General features: G+C 40.0%; 1 protein-coding gene across 14 annotated transcripts in view; it reads left to right on the plus strand.

The window, feature by feature from the left end:
* The window catches only part of FAM13B (family with sequence similarity 13 member B), a 56,328-nt gene that overhangs the window by 35,075 nt on the left and 9,172 nt on the right, over window positions 1-12,081 (plus strand). For 7 of the 14 annotated variants that reach the window (XM_083593017.1, XM_083593021.1, XM_083593008.1 and 4 more), the window contains 8 exons: window positions 252-306; window positions 632-779; window positions 3,300-3,365; window positions 4,721-4,928; window positions 9,595-9,727; window positions 10,097-10,178; window positions 10,594-10,823; window positions 11,560-11,643. In XM_083593017.1, the coding sequence (XP_083449143.1) occupies window positions 252-306; window positions 632-779; window positions 3,300-3,365; window positions 4,721-4,928; window positions 9,595-9,727; window positions 10,097-10,178; window positions 10,594-10,823; window positions 11,560-11,643 (1,006 nt within the window). The remainder of the gene's footprint in view (window positions 1-251; window positions 307-631; window positions 780-3,299; window positions 3,366-4,720; window positions 4,929-9,594; window positions 9,728-10,096; window positions 10,179-10,593; window positions 10,824-11,559; window positions 11,644-12,081) is intronic. The other 7 variants (XM_083593011.1, XM_083593020.1, XM_083593010.1 and 4 more) reach the window with 1 other exon arrangement.

Below are 12,081 nucleotides of genomic sequence, written 5' to 3' on the forward strand. Positions count from 1 at the left end.
TCCAAGGCTACTACATCTAGAGATGAGAGTGTTGGGCAGATGAAAAACGAAAGCAGACAAGTATCTCTAAATGATCGTTTGCTTGATTGTTTGGAAGCTGTTCATTGGGGTTCTGAATCATGATTGGCACAAACCATGGTTTAGTGTGATGTCTGAATTGAGCCTATATGTGTGGTATAAAAGAATAAATTGTCTTCACAGATGCTTTGAAGTAATAATCTGCTCAAACAATAATAAGACTCTGTTTATAGGCAAGATTGTACATCATTTGATGATGGCGACAAAATGACTTCACACGTGATTCTGGTAAGAAATTGCTTCTTTATTTTTCCTTGTAAAGCTAGGCCTTAATGTTAAACATGCTTGTTTACTTAAATGTGCACTCTCCCTAAGAGTCTTGTGTTTCCTTTGTGCCAGAGTGGTTGCTTATGGGGGGGGGGGGGAGAGAGTGTTTGCTTATGTGTGTGGAGTTCATTGCCATAATGTTTAGTTATATTCACATTCATAGATCTGTGAAATTAATTCAGAGGGTTTTTTTGTTTTTGTTTGTTTGTTTGTTTGTTTTGCTGGAGACTGAAACTTGTTAACTCCACTGTAGAGTGATTAGAATAACTGTGATGTTTATTTACAGGGTTTTATTAGCAAAGTTTGTGATCCAAGTGTCAAAAATGAGTTGGAAGAACTGAAAAACAGAAATAACAATGCTCCCGAAGCAACATTGTGTGTCCCTGTACCACATCTTGATTTGAAGAATGTGAATGGTGGTGACAGATGGGAAGGTAATTCTGAATCCTTTGATACTTTTGAAGAACAGAGTAATTCTGAAACTTTTCAGAAGCTTGCATTTGTTTTCCATTAATTTTTGGATGATTTCATAGCATTTTAAGAAATGAACTAGTAGCTGTTTGGAATAAGTGTGAAGAGAAAATAGATGGCAAGACTGATAGTTACATTGAGTTACGGTGAGGCCGCCACTCAGTTTATCCTAAACATAACCGAAAGCAAAGCAACCTAATGCTTATTCAAGCCCTTAAAAAGTATTCATATGCTTTTAACATTCCTGTACAACATGTGTGTGCTTCCAGTGAGTCACCTTTTTAGAGTATCTGTCTTGTATAGAACTCCGTATATAGCTGGCATGGCAAGTATACTGTAACCCTCTGGCGAATCCACTACTAAATCTTTAAGCTACAAGGTAGGCGGGGATCATCCTAGAAATTATGCAGTGAATCCTTCATGCCTCTCCAGGTCAAGGATTGGGACAAAGACTGAAGGTTGTCTGTGCCAAGCTCACAGGGTCAAATCAGCAATCACCCCACCACTTTCCCACCATCATTTATTGCCATGGAGCCTAAGAACATAAGAAAAGTCCTGCTGGATCAGACCAGAAGCCCTTCTAGTTCAGCATCCTGTAATCACAGTAGCCATCCAGGTGCTTATGTGCAGCCCACAAGCAGGACCTGAGCACAACCCTGAGCTCTCCTGAACACAGCAGCAGAAATGGGAGCAGTTTCCCAGATCACTGTGCATATGAGGTGCCTAGAACACCTGAGCCCAAGCAGCAACCAGAGCGGCCATACTCCTTGCCCTCCTATAGTGTGGGAAATGAGTGAAAGCTTCCTTGAATGCTGTGCTCCTGAGGTGCCTTGAGTGCCTTGGCCAAGCAGTATTCACACCTCTCTTCTTTCCTTTTCTACAAGAAAGGAGCATGTAGGCCATATAATGACCAAACCAGCAGGGATTTCGTAGCCACAGTTTTTAACTTTGGCACAAAGTGCAGCTCTAAATGATATACAATGGCATGTAGTGTTAGTGCTTACTTATGAAGCAAGTACTGCCCTGTTGTATAACAAATTTGAATACTCGTAATTCAACTAACCTCAATATTAGTATCAATTTGAGGTATAGATATTGTTTTGTGTATAATTTAAAAATCAACCTGGTGTTCTTGTGTCGTATCAGGCATTTTGGGCTATTCTTTTTACACTAATGAGTAAATAAAAATTGTTGGGAGTTTCTTATAGAACGGGAAAGGTGAATACCTGGACACCAGGAACACAGACATGAAACTTTCAGTCTTCGGTTATTTTTTTTGTATTATAAAAAGTATGAATGCTATCGCATCAGATGTAACACCAAGCCACAATTTGGCACTATGAGAATGACCCTGGAAGGAGTCTGACTTTTGCACTCCCTCATCTACCTTCTCCAAATACATTTAGAGTAATTAAGGACTTCATTGTTTTCAGCAAACCATATGGAAAACTGTGATTTGCACTTGTCCAATAAATTAGCGTTTGATCCTAATTTGCAGAACAAACACAAATGGTTGTTTGCTAGTCTGGATGTAAGGGGAAACTTTATGCTGAAAGCCAGGAATATTGGAGGAAGGCACACATACCAAACCATGTAGCTGAGCCAGTGTGTGGATGTGTACCAATATTAATCCCAACATAGAATTACTTCCTACATAGGTGATAGCTTCCATCCCCATTTTTTTCCTGAATCTAAGCATAAGAAGTATACTTTATGCCCCAATATCTGCTTTAAAAGCAACAGTCCTTTGTTATGGTAGGAATGTCAGCTTCTCAGGTTGCTTTTAGAAGAAAACACGTGGCAAGTAGGATTTCTTATTATGTTTGCTGCTGTACTCTGTACCTACTTTGTGCTCTTGGAAGGTCTTGCATGGTCCTTTGGACCCTGGACTAAATCTGGTCATTCTGTGTTCTCTCGAAATCAATTAGAATTCTAGTATGCTAAACTTTTTATGTTAGACTAGTTGGATTTCCTGTGTAAGCCTGTGGGATCCTGGTCTACTTCATTGGTTTGCAGAGTGAGGTCTGCTTAGTATGTTGTGATTAAAAAATCTGCTTCAACTAGTATTAACATTTATCATTCTAATTAAACAAATGCATGTCTTGAGTGCACAAATAATTTAATTATTTCCCTGCATTTTGAATTGCTATTACTGTCTTTAAAAATATGAGCAAAAACTGTCTTGTGTGGAAATCCTCTTCCTTTAAAAACGTGTTTTGCTAAAACATGGGAAAGCATGTGGCTTTTTGTTTGTCACCTCTGATCCAACCCTTCTGGAAAGGCTTTTAATTAATAAAGGGCCTAATCTTGAGTGGTGCTGGGCACCTTCAACTGTCCCACATCATTGGGAATGGAGTGCTCACACCTGGCCCACTCAGTTGGAAGACTTTCCTTGTGCTGTACTTCCTACATGTTATGTATGGTTTGTTCTAACTGTGCGATGTGTTCACTTCAGTATTTTTTGCCATTTTTTCATTTATTAGCACCATGCCCTATCACTTTTCCCCTCATTGATTTCAAAACAATGCATCTGCAGACAGAAGGGGAGGGTAAGTATGGCTCGCCATACATTCAGTTATCTACATTTTTTCATGGTTATGGTTGCTTTCAAATTACCCCTTTACCTGCTGCCTTCTGAAGAGCCATAACTTACTTACAGAGGCACATGCCTTGCACGCATCAGGTTCCGGGTTCAGTTAAAGCATTCCAACCAGCAGGGCTGGGAAATACCTCTGCTTGAGACCTTGGAGAGCTGCTACCAGTCAGAGTGGTTATTAATCTGCTAGCTGGACAACCAATGGTCTGACTCTGCATAGGGCAGCTTAATATGCTCACAACATGAGGACATGCTTGGTTTGTGTTTTTTAAACCCAGCATCTTTTATTTCAAGACGGTGATTCCTTAAAGGCATTTTTGTACTCGGTGGGAAGCAGGTACAAGTGGGTCAATCAGCATTTTGTTGTGTTACCATTCCATATTCTTTAAACTTAGCATTCAAGTAGAAGAATTGCACTGGAAATTATGGTGACTATACTTATCCTGATAGCAGCTAAGCAGACAGCTAAAAAGCCCTTAAGAGAGATGTAGATACAAATTTTTTAAGGAACATGAGCAAGGATTTTATTTCCTGGGATCCCTTACTTAATCTTTCAGTTCCTTTAAAGCAGAAATTGTTTTATGAAACATATCAACAAATCATTTCCCCCCTCAAATTTGGAATTTTATTCTGTTCTTTTTTTCACGTTTGAAAACAATTTATGCTCCTTCAGCATCGCTCTAAGACTAGTGAACTAATCCTATATATCAACACATGAAGGAAGTCAGAACTTTTTATATACTGAAGCATAGTTGATTTTGTTTTGTTTTCTAACAGTACAGTCCTATACATGTCTACTTAGAGGTAAGCCCTGTTGAGTTTAATGGGACTTTCTCTTAGTCAAGCATATATAGGATTGCAACCTAAGAGTTGTAAAAGATTGTATTCATTATCTTTATGTAGATGGATCCATGCACTTAATGTTGCACTTGAACTATTTCAGTGTGCCTTTTATTGCTTTTACAGAAAATATCTGCTGCCAGTGGATTAAACATCCCACTGGCTTTGTTGTGTTATCTAAAATGCACACTGTACATAATTTGTTGTGCAGAATTGTACAACTTTTTAAAGTAATGCATGCTGACTATTTAGAAAAATGCGTAAGTTGTATACACTCATGAATATTGTTGTATATGTATTTTGGGTGTATTGGGCTATTTCTTTTTTGTTTGCTTTATGACATGTAGCTTTCCAGTGCATTTCACTATTCATCTTGTGTATAAGCATACTATTTAATGCACACTTGGTTTTCTTGTGACCCTATAATACCTAAGTGCCATTTGCTTTTTATTTCATTGTCTTTTGTAGAGCCGTTTCCTGCTTTTAAATCTTGGCAGGAAGAGAGTGAATCTGGAGAAGCTCAGCTTTCTCCACAAGCTGGAAGAATGAATCATCCTCTGGAAGAAGACAGTCATCCCATATTGTCACATCGGAGTTTGGATTTTGGACAAAGCCAGCGTTTTCTGCATGATCCAGAAAAAGCAGATTCTTCATCTAAAGCACTTTCTTTTGTTAGGTAGGTAGTTAATGCTCACAACTAAGCTACACAAGATCAAATTCTGATGTTTGGAGTCAGTTCTCTTTAGAAAAGAGGTGTTTTGGTGTAAAAGCTGAGATAGAATTGTAGCGTTAGAAGGGACCCCAAGTGTCATCTAGTCCATCTTCCGGCATTGCAGACTTGGGAGACTTCTGTACCTAGTATGTAGAAATCTCAAACCTGATTTTAATTTGGATCCATTGAATATGCTCATTGCTCATTGAAATCTAGTCAGGACTAATTTAAGCCCTACTGGATCCAGTGGGTCTAGTCAAAGTTGTAACTACAAGGAAAGGTTAGAGCATTTTGGTCTTTTTCATTGAGAAGTAAGGTGGGACACAATAGAGGTGTATAAGATAACATGGGGTGGTCTTCACCTAATCTGTCATTGCAAAGCCTGTACAAGGGATTTTGCTTGTGCAGTGGAGTTCCCCCACCACCACCTCTGGAATTGGCCTGGGGGATGTCAGAACTCCTAGAACAGCACATTGAGGAAAGGAGAGGGCTGATCGATCGTTCCATCGGGCAGGCAACAGTTCGCCATAGAGCAACATTGAATTCCACCCAAAGTGTAAAGAAAGTGGATATCAAGATGTTTTTCATCTTCTCTCATAACACTAGTACGCAGGTCCATCCTGTACCTCGTTATACGGTGCATAAACTATGAATTTTGCTGCCAACTTGGAAGGCTTTAAAAGGGATTAGACAAATTTATAGTTAATAAGGCTATCAGTGGCTACTAACTATGATGGCTTTAGTGAAGGCGTCATGCCTCTTGAGTACTTGCAGCTGAGAATCGCACGTGGGGAGAGTGCTGCTGCAGGCAGGTCCTCCTTTTCAGCTTCCCATAGGCATTTGGTTGGCCACTGTGAGAACAGGATGCTGGACTTGATGGGCTTTGGCCTGATCCAGCAGAGCTGGTCTTCTGTTCATAAATAAGTCTGGATCCAATCCATTTATGCTTAAACTACATGGTCATTGTTGTGATGCTATCTAGTCTGACTTTTAGTGTGTATGGATTTCCCACCTGTTTCCAGCTAACGTAAAGCAGATTTTGCACTGTGGTTGTAGAGAGAGGCATTCTAGAGTACACTGAACCCACCCATAATAGGCAAAATGTTATATCATTTTAATGATAGAGGCTTGCCTTGCCCTGAGTTCTGATTCATGTTAGTTATTGAGCATTGTTATACAATAATACTTTTCTGGTTATGAAAATTATACATAAACCAACCATTGTCACGACAAAGTTTTTTCAATTTTTTCTGAAGTGGAAGAACAATGAGTGGAACGTATACTCAGTCAAGGCTTTAAGCCTCATGTGGGCTTGAACCATCTTCTTGCCACAAGCTTTCTTCGTTTTACAATGCGACAACTGACTTAAGTGCTCCTAAACATGTTTATAGCTGCAAAAAGTGTTAAGGGTTGTGTCTAGCACGGCTGTTGCATGAATGGAACAAACTTACACTCACACATTGGGATTTGCCCTTTTCCTCCCCACTGTCATCTTCAAAACCATCTCCAGACGGGGGGACCCCCTGCAGCAAATTTTGGTGATGAATTGGGGTAGCGGAGAGAAATTTAGATACAGTCCATAGTGTTGAACTTACAGAGCAGTGGTTGTTTCCTAACATGTCAGCTTTTTTTTCCTTTTCTTTTCCAGTGTTCAGTGTTAGCTAAATTGTTTGTCATTCTCAAGATCTCATTTCCCTGTGTACTTGTATATTTCACTACCATTCTTCACTGCTTCTTAAGCACATTTGTTGGAGCCAGGCAGACCATAGACCTATAGCACCTACATCTGTAGAGCCTTCATCTTTGTGTTTACAGCAATAAGGTCCCTTGACTTTAATTAAAATGGAAATTGGTTGGTTTTGCCTCAGAGCAGTAGAGGTCTGGGAAAATCTATGGAGAAATGGTGATGTCCATTTGTTTTTCTTTTTTAAATGCATAGTTGTTACTCATTTTGCTAAGCAGGTGCTAGGGAATTCAGGCTTCGGAGATCTTGCATGATGATACACTTGTTCTATATCTTTTTCTCTGCTGCCTTTTACTTTTGACCGCATGCCAATATGTCTTCTGAGACTACGCTTAACAATGTGCACTTTGCATAAGCATGGACCACCTGACATCTGTCTCCCATTTTCTACCCAACTTTTGACTCAAACCTTGTCAGGTCCCCCCCCCAGTATTAACAAAATACTTGGAGCTTATGTCGCATATGGTACCATGGTGCATGGAGCAATATTTGTGTTGTTCAGTAAGAAATAACTTCTTAATCTGCCTGGATCACAGCATGTCGTCAGTTGTCCAAATTTGTGACTACTTTTCCAAAACATCAATTTAAAATAGTACTACTTTCACTTCCCTGGACTTAACTGCCCCTGGCTGCAGAAAATCTTGTTTCTCCCTATGCTGTAGGCACCAGGTGAGTCTTTGGCACATCTAGAGTTGTTAGCATCTTGATCCTGAGATCATCACAAATCATGGTATGATTAGTAGCGACATTTTTCTTCAAGTGCCTATTCATTAGATTCATAGGTATCCTATTGCTGGTTATTTGATGATTATTTAATTTCTGTACTGCTTAATATATTTAAAATATCTCTAAGCGGTTTACAGACAACTGAAGCAACAACAGGCAACTTAAATGGTTACAAAAATAGTTACATATAAAAACATTACATTAACACAGTTACTAATGTATATAAATCAGTATCAGTTCATTTTCCTTCTGACACACCCTCCCTCTCATCCTCCGGGTTTTCACCCAGGGTCCAAACAAACACTCAGCTCAACCACAAAAGTTTCACAGCGAGAAGAGTTCCTAGAAACAGCAGTCGTGGCTGTAGTCTCTCACTCTAGTCTTGCTTTTTATGAGTAATCCCAAGGTGGATGGTACTTCAGCAGGCTGCCTCCCGCTGTGTCCCATTCAGCTGCACTCTCCACACCCAGTTCTAGGTACAACAGGTTTGTTGAGTTTCCCAGGGGGTCTGAAGGATCGGCAGAGGGGCACCTCTACTCGCAGCTCTTTCTTTACTCTCTGTTTCAACCTGTGGCTTATTCATTTTGTTTCATTGTGGCTTTTCTGGCAGCCATAATACCATCTTTGAAGCTAATGATCTGTTCTGATGTTCCATTTCTGCAGGTGCATTGGGACAAAATAGTCTTAAGATAGTCTTAAGCCTTGGCTTCTCCTTCCTCCTAAAACTGAACTTTGTAACATTCATAATGCTTCGGCATACCTCATAATGAGTAAATATATACCAGGTGGGCAGACTTGTGCAATAAAGAATTAGTAGCTAAGGTGCATTAGAGAATTTTTTTCTTAAGTCTGGAAGGGGAAAGGTTGTACCAAAGGTACAAAACAAACACATGTTTTAGGGAGAAAAACTTCAATTTTCAGGTTACCAGTGACAAAAATTTGTATATTTATATGCATATCTTCATGGTTCTGAGATGAATGGTACTTATTTTCATCAGTGTTGACTTTCTTTCTTTTTTGCTCTCTTCCTGTTTTTATGAGCTTCCAATGTTTTCACTTTTCAAGTGCACCATTTGAATTTGAGACTGTAAAGGGAGATTAACTTTTTCCGGCAGAATATTGATCAGAATGTTACTCAGAGAGTAAAATAGTCTAAAAGAAGGCAAAATAGGAAGAGTGAATTGTTGACAACACTGAGGTGAAATTTGTGCTACTCGAGGGGTTCCAACCCCTCGAGTGTGTGGAGAAGGGGGGGGAAAGCCCCATTGCTCTAGTGGAAGTCGTTGTGCAGGTTTCTGCTGCGGGATGCATTAGTTGAATCCAGCCCTTAGTGTTTGCTTTTAGCTAGCATAAGCTCCAAATCTTAGTGTCTTTTTGTCATCTGGCTGTAGAGAGAACATCTAATACACACTTTAAAATGCGGTAGCTGTTGCAGGTCACATCACTACAAGGAGGGAAGAAATAGAATACATTAAGAAAAAGGCATAGAAAAGCTATAAAACTTTGTCGGGAATATCCTGCCAGTTTGATTTCCAGTTCTTCATCTGATGCTTTGAAACTAAGAATCCTAAAATCATGCATAGAATTCAGCACTTGTAGGAGTGGTTGGCTCTGAATCTGAATTGTTAGCTTTTATTCAACTGAGCGAAGTAACAATGCTATTGTGAAAATAATAGTTGAAATGAGCTTTTAAGATCATGTTCCATTAATCCCTGCATTATAAACAATTTGATAATGGTGTCAGAGAGAATACATCATTTTCTGTTACTGCTTTTACCAGATACCTTTTAAGTTGTGGTGTGAAAGAGCTGTACTTTTCCCATAGAGGAGGGTTTGCAACGGTTTAATAGTTTTTTAGATGTTATGGTTTACAGCTTTTGGAAGATATCAATCATCTTGTGGCAAGAGGAAGGGGTGGCCCTTATGAGTGACTCAAGCACTTGACTGACAGCTTTTTCACCTGCCATGTTCTCATCTGAGCAAAATGCAGCTTTAGTGAGGATTAGTGACAATGTTGTGTGAGAGAAGTTAACAGGTGAGACTATTTTTGTTCTGGCCTTTGTGATAGAAATATAAATGTACACCTGCTCACTGTTTTCCAGTGTTGTGCATTTTACAATATGTGTATTCGGTATCTAAAACCTTGCCCTTTAAATGCAGAACTCGAAGAGCATCATTTAATAGTTCTAAGGATGACAGAAGGGAAGACAAGACTCCTTATCAGCTAGTCAAAAAGCTGCAGAAAAAAATAAGGCAGTTTGAGGAGCAGTTTGAAAAAGACAAAAATTTCAAGGTAAGCTGCTGTTACACATTGGTAGCTAGCTAGCATTCCCAAAATTAAAAGTTTTGTTTTTCACATGGCTCTATGTATTCCTGTATTGTAGTCAGTGAAAAGGTCTCAATTGTATCCCAAAAAATCTATTGGGGGTTGGACAGAACTAGATGGCTTGATCTAGCATGGTAATTTTTAGGTTCTTAATTCTCTGACCCAAAGAAGTTGCATGCTCGGGTGTATGAAAAACACAAGCCCAGATTTTGCTGCTGTTACTTACTTTGTCCAGCAAGGGGCATGGAGAACTCTTCCAATGAAGAAGTCAACCCTGTTAAATTCAGTGTGTGTGTGATTTCTGAGAATCCTAATGCTATACATATCTCTTTTCAGCCGTCGTATTCTGATATTGCAGCAAATCCAAAGGTTTTAAAGTGGATGACAGAGCTTACCAAATTGAAAAAGCAAATAAAAGGTAAGAATTTTGTGTTTCATCTTCTTGGGCTTTCACACCTTTCATTCAACCTTACTGGAGAGAAGGGTGACTCATTTTTCACTCATTATACAGTGGTACCTCAGGTTACATACGCTTCAGGTTACAAACGCTTCAGGTTACACACTCCGCTAACCCAGAAATAGCGCTTCATGTTAAGAACTTTGCTTCAGGATAAGAACAGAAATCGGGCTGCAGCGGCGCGGCAGCAGTAGGAGGCCCCATTAGCTAAAGTGGTGCTTCAGGTTAAGAACAATTTCAGGTTAAGAACGGACCTCCAGAATGAATTAAGTACTTAACCCGAGGTACCACTGTATATGAATGAATAAGTTTCTTGTTTCTGTGTTGTCTCAAGTAATTGACTTTGACTTTGGGTTTGGTACTTTCTTGAATACAGATGCAAAGCACAAAAGCTCAGATGGAGAATTCATACCTCAGACACGGCCACGAAGTAACACTCTTCCAAAAAGCTTCGGCTCATCTTTGGATCATGAAGATGAAGAAAATGAAGATGATCACCGGGTTGCACAGAAAGAAAGGAAGCCTACCAAGGAGGCCACAGTGGAACTTATTTTTAAAAGGCTGAAGGAAAAACGAATTGAAAGCTGCCTTCCAGAAGATATAAAGGTATATATGCCTATTTTGTACTTGTATTGTTGCTCTTGAAGAGATGGAAATAGTACAGTTCAGCTTATTTTACAGCACTTGCAAATTTCCTAAGGCAGTCGACTTGCAACTTATGCACATTTAAGTTGTGCGATCGTAGCTTAACATGCTTGTCCAAAAAGGGGGGGGGCAGGGGGGATGACGGCAATCCCACCCACCATAGCACTCACTCTGGGAGAGTATTCAGAGGTGCATGGAGAGGTTATAGTGGCCTTGGGAGAGCACATACGGCTTTTGGAGAGATTACGGAGGTGGTCAGAGTCTTCAGTGGCCTTGGGAGAGTTTTTTAAAGGGTTGTTTTGACTATTGATGATTTTGGCTTTGCATGCCAAACCCAAGGCCACGTAACCCCCACACAAGATGAGAGTCAACTGTATAACATGCAGCACTAGATTACAGTAATCATTCACTGTATTTTAATTTTATAAGCAGACACTTGCACAAACTATTGCAAAGTCTCAAATGCACATATGGAGTAAGAGTTGTCATTTGGTATTACGGTACAGTTTCCTGACAGTAGGAGAAGCCTCATGCAGCAGGTGCCATTATCTGAGTTTTGAACTCTTTGGAGCTTTTGGGCCGTATATTTATAAAATATATTCAGTATAGCTGTCTTGTCTTTTATAATTTTAGCTTCAGAAGGAAGCTTACACTAAAGAGCATATTTAGAGTAAGACACTTGTCCCTCTTGTTACAGAAAATGACGAAGGATGATCTGGTAGAAGAAAAAACGTCTCTCCAAAAAAGTCTCTTGTACTATGAAAGTCAGCATGGACGACCGGTAATATTCATTATTTCATTCTCTGCAATTATTTAATACACAGTTAATGTGGTTAATGTCTGGAGGCGGTTGGAGGATGGATGGCGGCTAACAGATTGAGATTGAATCCTGACAAGACAGAAGTACTGTTTTTGGGGGACAGGAGGCAGGCAGGTGTGGAGGATTCCCTGGTCCTGAATGGGGTAATTGTGCCCCTGAAGGACCAGGTACGCAGCCTGGGAGTCATTTTGGACTCACAGCTGTCCATGGAGGCACAGGTCAAATCTGTGTCCAGGGCAGCTGTTTACCAGCTCCATCTGGTACGCAGGCTGAGACCCTATCTGCCTGTGGACTGCCTCGCCAGAGTGGTGCATGCTCTGGTTATCTCCTGCTTGGACTACTGCAATGCGCTCTACGTGGGGCTACCTTTGAAGGTGACCCAGAAACTATAACTAATGC

This window comes from Podarcis filfolensis, assembly GCF_964270895.1.
Source record: "Podarcis filfolensis genome assembly, chromosome: 2".
NCBI lineage: Eukaryota > Metazoa > Chordata > Lepidosauria > Squamata > Lacertidae > Podarcis > Podarcis filfolensis.